At 45.1% G+C, this 18481-nt stretch overlaps 1 protein-coding gene across 1 annotated transcript in view; it reads right to left on the bottom strand.

The window, feature by feature from the left end:
* PTPRM (protein tyrosine phosphatase receptor type M) overlaps positions 1 to 17111 on the bottom strand; it is a 777319-nt gene extending 760208 nt beyond the window's left edge. The window contains exon 1 of the mRNA XM_036100805.2: positions 16461 to 17111. Within this exon, the coding sequence (XP_035956698.2) occupies positions 16461 to 16533 (73 nt within the window). The 5' untranslated portion in view covers positions 16534 to 17111. The remainder of the gene's footprint in view (positions 1 to 16460) is intronic.
* Between the last annotated feature and the right edge of the window lie 1370 nt (positions 17112 to 18481).

Below are 18481 nucleotides of genomic sequence, written 5' to 3'. Positions count from 1 at the left end.
ATAACCAGACTTACTATGATCATTTCATGATGTATATAAATGTCGAATCACTACACATTGTACACCTGAAACTAACGAAATAGCGTATGTCAATTATACTTCAATTAAAAAAAAAAAAATTCATGGGCGCCTGGGTGGCTCAGTTGGTTAAGCGACTGCCTTCGGCTCAGGTCCAGATTCTGGGGTCCTGGGATCGAGTACCGCATTGGGCTCCCTGCCCTGCGGGGAGTCTGCATCTCCCTCTGCCTGCCACTGCCCCTGCTTGTGCACTCTATCTCTGTGTCAAATAAATAAATAAAATCTTGAAAAAAACACTTCACTTGCTTAGGAGGTATCCCATTTTAAGAGAGGAAAAAAAAAACAACTCAAAACACTTTTTTTAAGGTCTCTCCTCTCCCTTCCCTCTGAACAGTACCCTGACTAGTGCCCACAGGCCTCCTGGGCAGTGCCTTATTTCCACTGGCAAGCTGCAATCCCACACCCTATGAGCTGACCACTGGAGCACCCTCCCTCGAGGTTCTTCCTTCCTACAGACTCAGCTGCAAGCTCCCTTGCCAGGCCGGCCTTCAGCTTACCTGTGTAAGCTCCTGTGAGCCAACCCTCATCTCCTCAGTACCCAGCACATCCCCACCCCCAGGGCCTCACCACAGAGTTCATCCACGAGTCCTCGGCCACAGAAGCCACAGCCCTTCACTATGGCAGGAGGACTTCTCCTGCCTCATTTCACCCTCAGTCCTGGGTAATGATTTATGTTATTTATGCTTTGGGAAAGAATATGCCCTGCAAACACCTCTTGACTATTCCTCCAATTATTGAGGATTTCTCACCTCTGTGTTCGATTTTAATCTATAGAACTGAAGCATGAAAGAATAACCTTGGATCCAGCAAGGAAGAAACAATATGCATTCAGAGAGCTTCCCAAGAGAAAGAAAAAAAATGCCAACTTGATAGCAATTTCCTACGTATAAAGAGACCGAGAACAATCACCTGGTGCAGGTGGCATTTTCATTTTCACTAAAAGCAGGCCCAGCAGGAGGAGGAACACAGGTTAGCTCTGCAGAACTTCCCAACTCCACTGAAGCTCTGGGAAGCCAAGCCAACCGAGGGTGTGCCTTGGTAAAGGCAGCTCACCGTGGCCAGGTCTTCACGGCAGAGAAAGCAGGTTTTTAAATTATTTCATCTGATCCTTGCAATCTTTTTAGGCCCTTTAAGTAGTTATTTTAATATCCATTGTATTCTTCTGTGACCTGAGTCACAATGAGGAGACCCAGCCCAAATCACAGGCCACAGGCGAGCAGAAGCAAACATGAGAACCCCAAGGTCCATTCCCAGGATCTCCCTCATCCTTAACAATGAACGAACCACCTCATTTTATTTCCAGCTGCTCAGAGATCTTTCCAAAATAAGAATAAAATAAAATAAATATGCATCTGTTGACAATGATCATCATCTCTTAAGTGATTTTGGCAAAAAAAAATCTAAATCCATATTTTTTTAAAATCACCGTGAAAGATGCTAATATTCTCTTAATATTTACTTATTCTCCTTTATTTTGGTGTAATTGTCCCTAATGATGTTGTAAAAAAAAAAAAAAAAAAAAAAAAAGGTGATTGAAGCAAAGCACATCATCATTGTAAACTATTATAGACCAAATAGTTCTTTCCCATGGTGACTACAATAAGACCCAACTCACCAGATTGTTTTAAATCCTTCATCTGGATCTACTTGCTTCCTTTGTCTTTGTCCAATCTCAAAATGAAAATGCAATTTGTTCTACAGAAGGTAATTAACATCAATCTCCAGCGGCCAGCCCACCTCCACCTGAAGGGACAGGTCTAAAAAGAACCAGTCGCTGACCTCAGTAGCACTTGGCCCCAGAGACCACTAACACACACAGGGAAGAGATTAACAAAGGATTTTACACTTCTCCCCACAATCAGATATCCAGATGTTAAACACAAGAAATTATAAAAACGTAATTCAGAGGATCTGAAACCCCAGAGAAGACAACATTCTGCCCTCCTCTGCTGGTGAAAAGATATGGATAATGTCTCTAATCAATTAATTTCATTCAAGTTACTTAGAAGCTAAGTACTTTTCCTTCTAATTTACTATTTCAGAGAGCTGTAAAACAGCAAATAGCTATAGTGCCCTGCGAGCTAAGCCAACTTTACAACTGTGTTTACCATCAAAATGAGAAATTGCACCAAATCAATTAAGCACATTTGGAAATGATGGCATGTGCTTTGGGCCCAACAGGTGGGGACAGGAGCACAGGCTTTGGGCTTAAGAGGCACTGGAGGAACAGAGCACTTTGGGGTCCACAAAGTGCTCTGCCTACTATCTGTACAACACTTAAAATGTCTTGGGGCCTCAGTTTCATAAACCATAAAATGACAGTGCTACCATTTTCACCTTATAGGACTGCTTTAGTAGTAAATACCATGTAAAGGACCCACACGTAGGTAGCATATGATGTTCATATTTCCTTTGCCCTTGCCCTTGGGAAGCCAGAGGAAATAGCAGCAAGTTTATGAGTTGGATTACAAATGGAAGAAAATCTAAGGCGGGGGGGGGGGGGGGCCCACACCCTCTGGGGTTTGCAGAAAGGAAACACACAAGGCAATGACTCAAGGTTATTCTGCGGTCATAGGGCTCTAAGAACAATGACAGCAGCTCTTACAGATGGGGCACTATGTTTTCCATAGGATAACCAAGGAGGCAGACATCAACCCCTCTTTACAGATAAAGAAACTGGCTCCAAGAGGCAACCTGACTTTCACGACTGATAATGACACTGCCAGGATGAGAATCCGGACTTCATCGGGCTATAATCACCTTCAGAATACACCCAGAGGTACAACAGTTTGTAAAAGTTTCTTTTTATACAGCCCATTATCATATTTGATCTCTGAGGCAAACCTATGAATCAGAATGCCATTGAATGACCCTAATTACAGATAAGGAACTGAGCTCACTGAGGTTAAACAGATGACAGCATCAGGGTGGACCCTTGAATACAGATCTTTCGATCTTAAATTCCCTTTTCTCATGCTGCCAGTGATTTCCCAACTATGTTCTGCAAAGCAGAGGCATCTCAGAGCACAGGCACTGGGGCCTGGCAGACCCTATGTGGGGCCTAATTCTCCACCTATCCTTGTATCCACACTATTTACAATGGGGTCTTACAGCCCCACGCACCAAGGGGTGAGGTCTATTTCCCTACCCCTGTTCTAGGCTGGCCCTGTGGACTCTGACCAAAAGAACAAGGTGAAAGTGATGAGGTGCTCTTCCCAAGCATAAATCTTAGCACATTTCTGCGGTCTTTGGAAACTGCCTGCTGGGGAAGGACCAAGTACACAGAGAAGAGAGCAGCTGTCCCAGCAACGCTCTCCTACAGCAGCCTATGGCCGACCAACCCCAAAATATCAAGGGACCCCAGCCAAGATCAGCTAAGTAAAGACATATACATAAAGTATGCCAATCCCAGTTTAGATCAGCAGACGCCCCCCACCAATAAAACATGAAAAATAGAAAATAGTTGTTGTTTTAAGCCACCAAGTTTTGGGAAGCTTTCTTATACAGCAAAAGCTAACCATTATACCTTGTTTTCAAATTTGGAGAGTCTTTTGTTTTAATCTTCCCACATAAAATTTTGTTTAACCCAAAGACTTTTATGCTTTATCACCTATGTAAAATTTTACTTAATGAAAATATTCTGATGCTTTAAAAAGTAAGTGGGAGAAGTATTATAGTAGACTATAATAACCTCCCTACCATCTTCCTACTCCTGTGTTCTTCACTTTTAATGAGCTTTGAATGTGTTCTGTGGTGTCACTAGGAAGTAAAAGAAATGCACACATACACAGGTTGCATCGGGAACACTGACTCACGTTAAGATTTGGAACTCATTTATTTTCTGTCACCACTCTCAACCGGTCACAAAAGCTGTTTGTCCATGGAGAAAACTCCATTTCCTCACTCTTATTCCATGTGGTCCATGTAGGCAGGCCACATGCCTGGTCCAGTGGGTGGGTCGAGCAGAGCGGGAGGCTAACAGGGAAGCAGGTGATACGAGCTGACACAGCGAGCCCACTAGCAGAAGTGGTGTGTACCTTTGGGGGATAGGATCTCTCTTCCCACTGGGCTTGGAGGTGGAGGCTTCAGCCTACAACCCCTCAGAAATACCACAAAAAAAGAGGAAAGATGTTTAGAGAAGACGACTCTGAACCCCAATGGCTGTGTTCAGTCCCTGAGACCACCTGTGCCTACCCACCGCCTTCTCTGTTACAAGAGCCAACAAATGCCCTCGTTTGATGAAGGCCAGCTTTGACTGAGGTTTTCCATTCAAAAAAGTTCTTACTATGACAGAACACAAATTTGAATCTGGCTTTCTAACAGCCAACATAAAGAGGAAAACTTGATAGGTTATACAATTCATTTTGTCCACAAGAAGAAACTAAGTCCATAGTTCCTGGAACTAAGACCCAGAAGGAAATCTCCCCAACTGGCCATTATAAAGATTCTATATCATGTACTGAAACATCACTCAACATGTTTCTAACAGACACAACACTAACTTTGAAATGCTTTTGCATACAGCACATCTCAATACAGATGGATGGCATCAAATCAAAGCATAAATCAGGAAAAGGCAACTCCGCACCTGTGTGTATGGGGAGGTAAGATATATGGTGCACATTCCCCATACTCAGATGACCTGGCTTTGTTAGAAATGGAGACAGCTTCACCTCCCAAAGCTTCCATCAATTCTCACAGCCAAGCTTTTATTAGCTACTGTGCAGCAACGGGTTTGAAAATATCATATCCTCTCAGCATGGTTCCTCACACATAATTAGTGCTCAATGCATAGCTATCACTTACCACTATCAATTCCAACCCCCTGAAATAAAGCCTATCTCTGTTGCCACAATTTAAGTAGAAAATCACAGCCTTCAGCCTAGTTGCCACATAGCCTTTGGTGGCACCTATGAATGGCAAATACATTCTCAAGTATGGAGGAAAAGAGTGAGCTTCATTTGTGCAAAGGCAGCCTCTGGCAAATGTGGGAAGCATCTAAAATCACTCAGACATCTCTTCGACTTCCTTTTAACAAGTAACTTCATGCTATATCAGGCACTCTCTTAGATTGGACCCAATGTTCTAGACATTTATCCCATCCTCATCTACCAAAAATAACCCATTGATCCAGATCTCACTCTCTTAACACCATGCTTCTGACAAATTAATATGAACTAAGATGACAATCCTCATACTCTTCAAGTGATTGGAGAGACCTTATAGATCCTTGAATCGAATGTCTTCATTTTTATGAGTAAGAAATCTGACATCTAAGGATATGTCAACTTATCAAGGTGACAGCTAGTTGAGGATGTCATATTAAGACAACTTAATGAGCCACCTCTCCCAGACATGACATTTCAACAAGCATCTTTCTTCCTTGGTCAAAATGATGAGCTGGTGGAAATTTCAAGTGCGTTAACAGACTGGTATGCCCATTTGGAGGTTTGTGAGTCTTTTAGGAACTACTACAATCAAAATGCCAATGGCCCCCTTATGGGGCCCCGAAGACCAATGATTCTACAGTGTCCATGTTTCAATGAACAGGAGATAAAGGAGTAAGTACTGGAAAATATTACTCCCAATGCCATCTTGTCTCATCCTCTTCTATGAATGAGTCATCTCAAAATGTGGCTCAGAGCTACAAATTTGAAGATCTAAAGTCATCATGTTCTGCTTACCCTGAAATGTCTTTATTCTTTTATTATATCCTAAAAATTCCAGACTGATAACACTATTACTAGAGGTCACCAAGTTAAAAGATGGGTACAAAACAGCCAAGTTTCTATAAAGTGCCTTGTTTCATAATTCACTCTCTCTTCTGACACAAGAAAGCCTCTGCTTCATAAAAGAAATACCCTTTGGTCAGTTAATAATTTGGTCTAAAAATCCATGTGATGATCTTTGGATGCTTTCTTAACACTAATCAGAGAAGATGTGATAAGTTCTCCAAAGGGCCTGGTCTCTGAGCCACAGCGACTTTCTTACTAACAGTCTTTCAACTTTTACAAGCATTGAGATTATCTGGATGTTTCCTGACCAGTTTCTGTGGCCCCTTCCAGAGATTCTGACCCAGTGGGTCTATGGGGCCAGGAATGTGAGGCCTGGAGCCTCACATGACTTTAATACACCTGGGTAACACCACCTTCCATGCTACTGAGTAGTGCTGGCTTTCCATGGTGCCAATTCTGAGGGGATCATTTTGCCATTTTCAGGTTTATTTTTCTTTTAAAACATAATATTGGCCATGTATTTATAACATATATATATGTGTACAACCACATCAACATAAATATCACTTCTACAGCCTCCAGGCACCACAACTATCAACACCTTGGACCCAGAAAGGGAACCTATTAGCTTGAACCATATGAAACTGTCAGTATCGACTCTTTCTGACTTACAAGAACAGTGGGCTCACACTGGCCACAGAACTGGCAATCCCCTCTTTTCCTCATGACCGAACAGACACAACCCTGTCACCTCAAGAGGCCTCTTAACGTCACGGCATTGGTTAGTCTTTATAATAATCTTGCAAGGTACTTTTCCAGAAAAGAAAACTCAGGTTCAGAGAAATTAAATAACATACCCAAGGCCATGAGGCTATTCAGAAGCCTTGCTGCAAAATCAGGAACACCTGATCTGCCCAGGGGGCCTCTGTCCTTCTTTCCAAACCCCGGGGAACCCAGAGTTGACGTCAGAGCCTTAACATCCTCCAGCTGTCCAAGTCCGTGACTGGGCAAACCACCCCCCCAACCTTCCGAGGGTCAGCAACACAGGACTCTCAATAAGCTTGCACAGTGGCTCCCGGCCCACCAAGCAGCACTGGAAGAAAAGAGAGGAGGGGTTCCCTAAAAAGGCATGCAAATGGGATGAACATGTTAACTGACAAGAGAAATAGGACAAGAACCCCCATCACATATACACAGGACATAATGCCCGTGGATAGCCGTGAAGATTCCACACCCTATTCAGTGGTCTAGATTTCAAGAGTCAAAGAAGTAGAGAACATAGTTGATGAGACTGTTCTCAAAGTAATCTCCTTTTCTGAAGTTTCATCACTTGACTGTCTACCATACTGAATGAAAAAGGCACTAGAGTGCGCCGGCTCTACTAAAGATGAGCCAGAAGTTCATGTAAGAGCTCTGTGTAGGTATAATTAATTTCATTCTGAATCAGAAATAAACCCAAAAGAGATAATATATATTACTGCCTGTTATGGAACCTTCTTACCGGTGATGCCATAGTTCTTTTAATTTATCAGTGACTAAAATCAAAGCCCCTAGAGTCATGATAAACCTACCACATGATAAATTCCATTTTTAGCAAAATTTTGCTTTATAACATAACTGATTAATACATTTCTATTATACATGATAAAATCACAGGCTTACTTTGATATGTTTAAGTAACAAAAGATAATGCTTTTTCCTTTAAATTTAGCAACTAAATATCTACATGCTAAGTTGCTAAGGGTACCAAGCACAAAACCTACAGCCTAGGCCTATTATTTACATTATTCCAGATACTTTAAGAAGTCAAACTTAATAGAAAAAAAAAAAAAAAAAGCAGTAAGCATAAGTACTTTGATATTTTTCCTCCCCAAGGGAACTTCACTTCTGCATTCATTCAACAAATATATTAAGTAAATAATACACACTATACATTGCCCAGTGATTTGATTTTTATTTTATATATCATCAGTATTTATTTTTTTTTAAGAGAGGGAGGAGGGGGAGGGAAGGAGAGAAGAAGAGAATCTTTCTTTTTCCTCCTTATGGAATCATTTATTTCAATGTCAAAACACTTTCAATTATTTGTTATTATTATTTAAATTCAGGCTAGTTAACATATTAGTTTCAGGGGTAGCATTTCATCAGTTGCATATAACACCCAGTGGTCATTTCATCAAGTGTCCTCCTTAATGCCCATCACCCAGTTACCCCATCCCCCCCACCCACCTCCCCTCCAGCAACCCTCAGTTTTTTCCCTAGAGTTAAGAGTCTCTTATGGTTTGCCTCTTTCTGTCTTATTTTTCCTCCCCTTCCCCTATGTTCATCAGTTTTGTTACTTAAATTCCAAATATGAGTGAGATCATATGGTATTTGTCTTTCTCTGATTTATTTCACTTAGCATAATACCCTCTAGTCCCATCCACGTCATGACAAATGGCAAGATTTCATTCTTTTTGATGGCTGAGTAATACTCCATATTGTGTGTGTGTGTGTGTGTGTGTGTGTGTGTGTGTGTGTGTGTGTGTGTGTATCTTTAGCCATTCATTTGTTAATGGACACCTGGGCTCTTTCCATATTGTGGCTATTGTGAACATTGGGGTGCATGTGCCCCTTCGAATCACTATGTTTGTATCCTTTGAATAAATACCTAGTAGTGTAATTGCTGGGTCATAAGGTAGCTCTATTTTTTTTTTAATTTTTTTATTGTTATGTTAATCCCCATAAGGTAGCTCTATTTTTAACCTTGTGAGGAACCTCCATACTGTTTCCCTGAGTGGCTGCACCAGTTTTCATTCCCACCAACAGTGTAAGAGGGTTCCCCTTTCTCTGAATTAAGTAGGCTCCACACCCATGGAGCCCAATGCAGGGCTGGATTTCACAGCCCTGAGATCATGACCTGAGCCTAAATCAAGAGTTGGGAGCTTAACCAGCTGAACCACCCAGGCACCCCATCAAGTATTTATTATAAAAGTAATGCTTTAGGCCACTTTATACTTTTGCGTCCAGAGAGTATACAATGAGTTCATTTCAAGCATGTGGTTGGGACATGATTTAAAGTACCTCAAAATACTCCAACTGAGAAGAGAGATCAAACAGGATCCATCAAACACAGACTACAAACAAGGTGTGGTCCAATTCCCTGCCTCCTGCTGTCAGAAGCCTACCTGTGAACCTGCAGTGGATTCCACAGCTGGAAGCTGGGGAGAGGGAATGGGGCCTCTGACTTCCACAGTAATGCAAACTAAAACACATTCTTCCCCTTGTATGCAATAAATCTGCTTTCTGCATACTGAATAGGAATGAGATCAAAATGAATATTCACCCATCTGAAAACAAACTGATGCTCTATAAGGTTTTATGCTTTGCAGCCCATAAAAAGTAAATGCTTTGCTTCTGCTTAGACTGTTGTATTCTGAAATAAATCAGTCTGTTAAACGGTGGCCTTTTCCTCCAAGGGAGATTCCAAAAACACATCTGTTTTGACAAGTGCCTGAAAAGTCTGCTCTTATGCATCCTCTCCCTCACATGCTGGGTCACTGCCCTCTGTGACTTCCAGGTCACAGCCCTCCCCAACAACCCCAGATACAAAGTGAGTGACACTGCCTTCCATCAGGTCCTCTCCCTCCCCTTCCTTCCAACACTTGGGTTTCAGATAAAAAGTTTTTAATGACACATTCATCTTCTCTGTTTTAAGCAGGAAAATTAATGGCATCAGATTTCCAATGCTAACTGTAATGACTTCCTGAATGATATACCTAAATTGACCATGCCCCAGAAGTCATCTCTTGCAGATGTAAGCACAGTACACGAGCGGCTTCCCACCGACGCCACACACCTGCCCGTGGCTCTCCATCCCACTGTCTTCTCTGGCCTCTCGCCAAAAGGCCTGATGGAGAAGGGCCCAAAGGTTAACATGAACTCTTACTTAGTTGGCAGATATATACTACTTCTTCTAGCTCCACTGCTATATATAGAATAGCAGCAACAGACACAGAAAAAAAGAAGGAAAACGAGAAAGTTAAAGTTGTCTTTGGGTCAGTGCTGAACTACAACCAATGAAAAATGGTGACTATGAGAACTACAACTTCCACTAAAGAGTTTAATTTTACGGAGAAAAGTCAGCCAGGTGGACAAGCAGATGAAGGTGCACTGCACAGCATGCCTTCCCTTGGCTGTGAGCGCTGGAAGCCTTCGGTGGGTAAGGCCGGGCCTCCCCTGGCTCAGACAGGTGGGCTTAAGGATGCAGCTACACCTAGTGCTCAGCTACGGATCGCCGCAGGAGGAGCAGGAAGCAGGCCAGCCTGCCTTATGTTAGGCGAACGTGATAACCACTACACTACGGAAACCAGCCTGCCTTGTGGGAAACACTCTGTGACTTGATTCTCTGAAAGGCTGGTGACAATGTTTTCAGGATAAATCTGTTCAATAACCTCACAATCGCTTTTATTTACCTGGGGTGTTACATGACAGAGATGGCAATGACTCTCTTTTGTGGATAACAGAAATACAAGGCTCTCTTTTAGGATATGCACCAGCAGTACGCTAAAGAGATGAATAATGAAAACTTTTTATTTTCCATCAGGAAGTTGAGTTCATTTCCAAAGGCAAAGTTTCACATTTCCACATTAAAATGCCAAATTTCTTGTACATTAATTTCCACTTCTGTCCTAACAAAGTCCTTGTTTCTTTGTCAGTGGATTTTGAAACTTTTAATAAACGGACAAAGCATCGTAACTGTATCTTTCTTATCTTTGCCCACTACCACCTCAATGCTCCCCTATAAAGGGGCTTTACAAACAGTAAATGCTCGATATTTACTTGACCTAAAGGCATTATTCTGTAGGCACACTGGGCTATGCACTTACTACAACAAAACAAGTATCTTCTATACACAATACCCACCCAGAGAAATTTCCAAAGGCTAATCATTACTGCAAAATTTAATTAAAACTTTATGTTGTGGTAAGTAAAATTACAGGAAACTTTTTCTATTTAAGTTTTACACCTGGCTGGATCCAGTATCTTCCCCAGGTAAGACTTATTATTTGAAATGTCACACTGGCGGTTTCACCTAACAGGCTGAGAGTTGTAGCACAGGCACATCGGCCTGTTCGTAATTTTGGCTGTGTTCATCAGGAGGCTAATAAGTGCACGAATGTGAAGTCTATTTTCACCCCTGGTTCTCTTTCAACTCTTATCAAGGGAGGCTGATCATGCAGGATGAGGATCCCAGTTCTTTCAGAAAAATAGTTCTTGGAGCATCAGAATGCCCTCGAGGGCCTGTTCGAACACAGACAGTGGCCCGTCCCCCCTCACCCCTCCACCAGTTTCAGATTCAGTAGGTCGGGGGGGGGGGGGGGGGGGGGCGGGGGGGAGGCAAGTGATGCTTATGCCGCTGGTCCAAGGACACTTTCAGAACTACTTTTTTAGATCAACATTTCTCAAACTGTGGCCACAAACCAGGATTCCCTGGGGATGCTGTGAGACCCTCCATGAACCTTCCACTCCAGAATCACCACAGCTCTGCCCGAGAAATCAACAGAGGGAAGGGCCACTCCAGGGGATCCTTGGGCACACTAAATTTTAAGAAGCACAGGTGTGAACACAGCTTGCCATCAACAGGGGCTCAATACCCCCAGGCCCTCCCCAAGGCCACCTAAAGCCACTAACGTGCAAGATGTCAGCATGACCTACGTGCCCACGTGTCACTCATTTGATTACTTCCCCTTTCTTTTCCATAGGTTCCATCCTTAAGAGCAAAGAGAGCATAAGTGCAGTGACCCTCCTCTGCTAGGACCTCCAGAACCCACATCACGGATGCCTGAGGCATAACACTGTTCTTCTCATGCCTGTGTTCTTTGATTCGCCTCTCACACACTTCCACTCCACGGTGGAGGTACTACAGACTCCCAAGGTTGGTGACTAAAGCTTTCCTGCTCCCCACCCAACACCAGCCCTACTTATTTTTCTCTGTTGAGTTTTTCAGAGCTACAGAGTAAGCTCAGCCTTCCTGAGGACTAAACTGCAACCACAGCAGTATTTTAGCAGTATTTTGGGAACCCGAGAAACTGCATCCTCTTAGGATGGGAGGTTTATATGATTTTGCATCTTTTTAAATGTTTCACTAGTGAATCTGAAACACATTAGTCATTAACCCTTTTCCCACTTACAAAATAAACTTATTAATGTGTTATATTCATAAAGATAATAACTAAGATATGAAACTTAAGAAAGTTTGTGGGAAAGTTGGTTTTCAAAGAGAAGAATCTCAGAATGAAACTAAAGAGCATGGTGTGGTAGACACCACCCTTAAGAAAAATGTTATACTGCCAAAAAGAAACACGTAACTACTTATTAACATGCCTGACCCCTAGCTGAAAACTATATCTTGCAATATTTAATTGATACATGCTCATTGTAGAAAACTTAATAAATCCTAAACAAAAACTGAAAGGAAGCCATACTTAATTCAAAACAGTTCCTCTACCAAACAGACACATAAAACCTATCAGTTCCTAGAATGTACTATAATTGTTACAGAACTATCATGGAAAAATTCAAATAACTTCTATATAATTGAAACAGAAAATACTTAAATTTTAAAACCAACTTTTGCCAAAACTAAAGGCTATGCTTCTTTCATACATGGTTTATTTAATTTGAAGGCATAAATCAGATTACTTGTTTATTAAGGAAAGTTCTTTTAGAATTACTCAAGTTATATACACACTTACCCATATATCACAATATGTAAGTAAAATTCACTCCCAAAAAACTGCATAAAAACCCTTTGGAAACATGAGAGACTAAAGCCTGTAATTTTCTAGATCAGAACAATTTATTACGCTCAAGCAATAAATACTTCCCTACATACACATAACACTAAAAATGTTACAGTAATTTCTTGGCATATTTCTTTCATGCTCACTGATTTAAATTTGAAGTATTTTCATCATATGAATTATCAATCTAGTTAAAGCACCATAAAAATGTAAAATGTCATAACTATTGTTACCTGAAAAAGAAAAATAAATCACATTGCTAAATAAATCTATTCCCACTTTTTGTAAAGGGTACTTTAATATTTTGTATTTTAAAGTAATTTAGACTTAACAGAAAAGTTGCAAAAAATATATAGATTTCAAGCTTTACCCACCTTTCCCTAACATTTACATCTGACATAACCCTCGTAGAATTTCCAAAATTAAGAAATTAAACACTGGTACAGTACTACTAACTAAACTATAGACTTCATTCCAATGTTGCCTGTTTTCCCACAAATACCCTTAAAAGTATTTTTTAAATAATTTTTTTCCACAAGAATCCCAAATTCACAAGGTTATATTAAGGTTTAATTTATTCCAAATACTGTGGAAGAAACAAAGGGCCAAACCTGTTTGTATTTCTATCTCTGCAAACCAGTTTGCTTAAGAGAACTTAACACATCAGATCTATTATAATGTAAAACTAAACACTTTGTTGTATAATATATATTACAACCCAGCTTTTAAGAATTTGGGTCAAAGAGGAATGACTTGCCAGCTATTTGGCTTCTCACCATGGAAAAGAGAATTTCAAACAAAAGTAAAATGATTTCACTTCCTTGACTCTGACTCGATTCCTTTTCACAAAAGTTATTTTTAATGACCATTAAAAGCCTAGAAGGCAGAAAGTGAGCCTCCAATAAGAATACTGGCATTAGAAATTCCCAGAATATTAACAAATTAGAAATTGTAAAGATGGAAAACAATTTTTAAAATGGAATGTTTATAGTAAATAAAGTCCACGTGAACCACAAACTGAATTCTTTTTTTCTTCTAGTAAGTTTAGCATTCCATTTCTGATCTCTGGAATCCAAACTCCCTATAGTCCATCTCCAGAAATGATTAATTAATAACCATATAAATTCCAAACCCTTCCCAAAGAGGACAGGAGATTGAGAGCACTGCAGAAGAGGAAGAGCAAAGTCCCATGTGTATAAATCTCAGTCGCACAAAAAAAACACACTGATCACATAAAATCTCATGATTTCGGCCATTGGGTGGCCTAAGGAGAACCCCTTGTGAAAAATGTTCATTTCAAAGTCAGGGAAATGCCAGCCAAGTCTAACTTCCTACAATCATCCCTCTCCCTCCCTTCTGTATCAGTTTAATTCTTGTACAATGTGAATACTTGCAAATGATCAGCATTCACATCAGCATTTTATTCAACAAACTGTGCTTGCCTGTTAAACCTAAGACTTCATGCTAAGTGTTTTATGGGGAACCAAGAAGGAAAAAAATATTAACTTAGCCTTCAAGGAGCTTACAATCTATCTCCTCTATCCCTAAATTGATTATCACAGCAGGTGTGTCAGGTGAGAAGCAGCCAATTATTATAACATTCCAGAAGAATCCTAAAAAGAAGTATCAATGTCACTCATAACTTTCCCAACATACACAGAGAAACTGACTTTTCCAAAGCATTAGGAGCCCCACACCTACACTATCTAAAATGTAAAGTGGAGAGAAAAAACATAATGCACGGCAACATATCTGATCGTTGCATACACAAAATTTGCCAACTTCAAATATTTACAATTTCAACATTTCAACATAATCTCTCGGATACCGCGCTTCATTCCCCCTTTGCCCACTAACACACTAGGATAACTCAGAAAGCACACCCCAGTTAATGGTATAATAACAAAGAGGATGATGTATTTCCTCTGAAAGAAAAAAATACGGCTAAATTTTAGTAAAAGTCTCTTTGGGTTTGACAGTTTAAATCAGCCTTCACAAGGACACAGGTCAGTACTACCTAATGCTGAAATCCTTTTTAATGATAAAAGGACTGATGCTTTAAATAAGCTACATATATATTTGTTACCATCCCCTTGCACACAACTTAAAAATCCATCCAAACGCTACTTGACAGGCTTAACTTTAAACAAATCTCCGCCAGGGAGTTATGAATCTTAATAAAGAGAAAACCATCACTAAGGCCCTCATATTTGGCTTCTAACACTAACGAGTTACAAGGCTCTAAAACTGGTGAGTTGACTCCATAATTTGCTAATAAGAAAGAATGAAGGCCAAAATTTGCATCAATTTTATATCAGGCAGCAGTGTATCGTTTTAAGTCCTCTGGAGCACGTGCAATTACCAGACAGTTAAGGAAATATTAGACTTAGGGAAAGGGTATTTCTTTATTGAAGTTGACAGTTTGCATTTCACAGTACAGAGCAAACTGCCAACCACAATCTCATTTTCATCTTTGCGGCCAACTGCGGTCAAGGGTCCTGGAGCTCAGCAACACACAGGACACAGGCATCTGTGCCTATCTATGTGCACCGAGGACTCCAAGAAAGTAAAAATTTATGTTTCCAGAGACCAGACAGCCAAACATCTCCAATGTTTAGAATATGCATTTTACCGTCAGTGAAAAACCCCTTCACCAAAAAAAATTTTTAAAGGTCCAACTTACTCATTCCTCCCTAATAAACATAGAAACGTGTTTTGCAACCCAAGTTTACGGCCAAATTACTGGGGGTTTTATTATATTAAAAACAAGAAGCCCAGGTCCACCATTATACGTGGACCTTATTGAAACAAATATATATGAAAAAGTGTGCAAATGTGCACGCGTCTGCCGTGCGTCCACATGTGTGCTCCAGGTACTGATGACAATCTAGAGGTAACCCCTGTAACACTGTGCGGCATTGGGCCCACGCCTGACCCCCACCCCTGGGGTCTACAGGTCCTCTCCGCGAGGGGCTCCTCCCGGCTCGGCACGCCCCCGCCCGCGTTACTAGACACGCGCGCGCGGGTGAGCGCACACGCACACACACACACACACACTTGCACGCACAGTCCCTCTCCTTCCCACCTGGGACCCCGGGCGCCGGGGCTGGGTTAACAAGTTGCCACTGGCCGCAGCGCTCCGCTGGGGACCGAGGGCGGGTAGGTGGGGCCCGGAGAGCGCAAGGCCGCGTTGGCCCGGGGCCTGGGAGCCTGGACGCTCCCTCCTGGGCTGCCGGGTCCTCCCGCTGGGACCGACGAGAAACGCCCGCCCAGGCTCTTTGAAGCCGCCGCGCGACCGTCTCAATAAGCCGGGGTCGCCGGCCGCGAGGGGCTGGGGGCGGCGGCAGGAAGGGCAGGGCGCCGGGCGAACGCTACCACCGGAGCTGCTGCAGGGTCTGGACGATCGCCGCGAGCGCAGCCGGGCACCGGCGACCCGGCCTGGCCGCTGCTCCGGGTCGTAGGGATCGCTCAGCGCCCACGCCCGGCGGCCCGGGGCTGCCGCGCCGAACTTCAAGCAAAGTTTTCTGCTGTTCCTCTAGGAGCCGGCCGGGAACTCGGAGTGGCAGCGGTCCGCCCCAAGCACGAGGCCAGGCCGCGGGGTGCGGGGGCGAAACGAGGGTTCGGGCTTTGAGGCTAGTGCTCGGGGCTCGCCGGCTCCTGCCGCCCGAGTTGCCGGTGCCCGCCCTCCCCACCGGCCCCTTCTCCAGCGCCGGCTAACGGACAGCAGCTGTGCCGGGCCCGCCGCGCCCCCGCCCCGGACCCGCTGCCCGCCTCGGGCTCTCCAGGCCTGGGAGCTGCCGGCGTCCCGGGCCCCCACTCCGGCCCTCGCGTCCCCGGCGGCGGCACAAACGGTCCCACCTACCTGAAAACGTCTCCCCTGCCGCAGTTAGCAAAAGTCCGGCCAAAGTCGCCAGGCATGTCCCAAGTCTCCTCATGTTGCCGAGTGCGCGCCGGGCCGCTCCCAGGCGGCGCTGGGTGGGCGCGCGAGGGCGGAGGGCGGACGGGAGCTTGGGTTTCCAGGCAGCCAGAAGAGAAAGGTAAACAGCCAAAAACAGAACCGGAGCCCCAAAGTGTCAACAGTTGCAGAAGTCCGAACTCCGGCAGCTCCAGAGGCCGGGGGAGAGGGTCCTGGCTCCTCTTCCCCTGCCGCCTGCCCCACTCGGCGTCTGGCGCGGCTGCGAGAGGGAGCGGAGGGCGCGCCCGCGGAGCCAAAATCCGCCCTCCGTTCCGGCGCCTGCACCCGCCGCCGCTCTCCTTCCCGTGCTCGGGACCCGAGCCGCTGGCGCCGGCCGTGGCCGTGGCGCTGGGCGCGCGCGTCCTGACCGCCGCCTCTGCGCCCGCAGCCGCGAGCCCAGCCCCAGGGGCGGCGGTGCGCCGATGGCCGAGCCCGCGCCGGCTCTGCGCGGGGCTCTTGCTCCGCGACTGACTGGCGGTGCCCCGCAGGCCGGCTGAAGGGAGCGCCCACGTCACGGCCGCCCGGCGCCGCCGCGGCCCGCTAGAGGGCGTGAGCGCCCAGCCCCGCCGGCCCGCGCCCCGGCGCTCCGCGGCCGCGGCGCCTCCGGGAGGGAGCTCGACTGGGGGCGGCCGCTACCGCCGCCGCCGCCACCGCCGGTGCGGCGTCACCCGCGCGGAGAGGAGCGGCGACACCGCTTCCACCCTCCTCCTCTCCCTCTTTTCCCCAGCCGCGTGTTCTGCTCTATGCCTGGCTTCCGGGAGGGTGACTATGTGAGGGCTGCGCCGCAGCCAGAAGTTTGTCCCGGGTCACGAGCACCTAGTAGTTTGTGAGAGCGGCGGGCGGGACCAGCGGCCTGCGGCCCGGCGGGCGCGGCGAAGCAGCTCCGTCCCCGCCGCCCGGCGCGGGACGGCGGTGTCGCCGAGCAGGGCCGGCTGCGCCCCGGCGTCGCAGGGCCCGCGCTCCCCGGCCGCCGCGGGGAACGCGAGCCGGCAGATCGAGCAGGCTCCGAGGGGCCGCGGCCGGAGCGAAATTGGCGGGCGCCGGGGACAGAGCGGGCGCCCGCGAGCGCCGCGACCCTGCAGCGCGCCAGCCTGCCCGGCCGGCCCGCCGGAACAGAAGCGCCTGTCCCCGGGGCCCCCGCAGTCGCGAGGCTGTCCCGCGTGGGACGGAGCGAGCCGCGGGCAATGCCCCGAAGGCGGTGGTCACGCCGAAACGAGGCTTTGGACCTAACCCCTGATTTCTGTAAGAGGTGCAAAGTGTTGGGGAACGGGTGCGGAGGAGGCGTGGGTAATGAATCAAACCATGTCTTGAAATAGTTAATTTACCATTTTGTGCTTGGGATGACTATTTTATTAATTTAAAAGCTTCTGATGCTTCAGTAAAGAGGTTCGCTTTATCAAATTACAAAGAAAAAAAAAAGGTGATTCTTCTCTCTCCCTGAGAATAAGCACACTGAGCCAACACCCCCCAGCTGGAGACGCCAGTCCTAGCTAATAAACGCAATAGAGGGGCTTGGGAAGAGGTTAAATTAGAAACCGAAGTAACTAACGGAAGTAACATAGTGTTCTAGCACGGGCAATGACACGGGCCAAAAGGCAAACCCATGATGCAGGTGTGCCCCAGAGCTCTCCTGCACTGCTTCCACCTAGTGCTTATAAAAGCCCCAAAAGTACGTTGATCCCACGCTGACCTCCACGCGGCCTCCAGCGGAACCCAGAACCAACAGACAAGAACCTCGCCAGGGCAAATTTTGGGACTAGAGGACTTTTGCTTTTGGTGTCCCAACAAAAACTCCTTCAGGAATTCCACTTACTGGATCCTTCTGAGAAGTGCTCTTTAAAGGGCTCCATATTAATCATTTACTTCTTAATGATTTTACATCATCCTGCTACTTCTCACAAATATGTACTTGTTGAGCCTTATCTTTA

Source organism: Halichoerus grypus, chromosome 13 (genome assembly GCF_964656455.1).
Source record: "Halichoerus grypus chromosome 13, mHalGry1.hap1.1, whole genome shotgun sequence".
NCBI classification, from domain to species: Eukaryota; Metazoa; Chordata; class Mammalia; order Carnivora; family Phocidae; genus Halichoerus; species Halichoerus grypus.
Note: the sequence above shows the minus strand (reverse complement) of the source record. Positions and strands in the feature narration are given on the sequence as shown.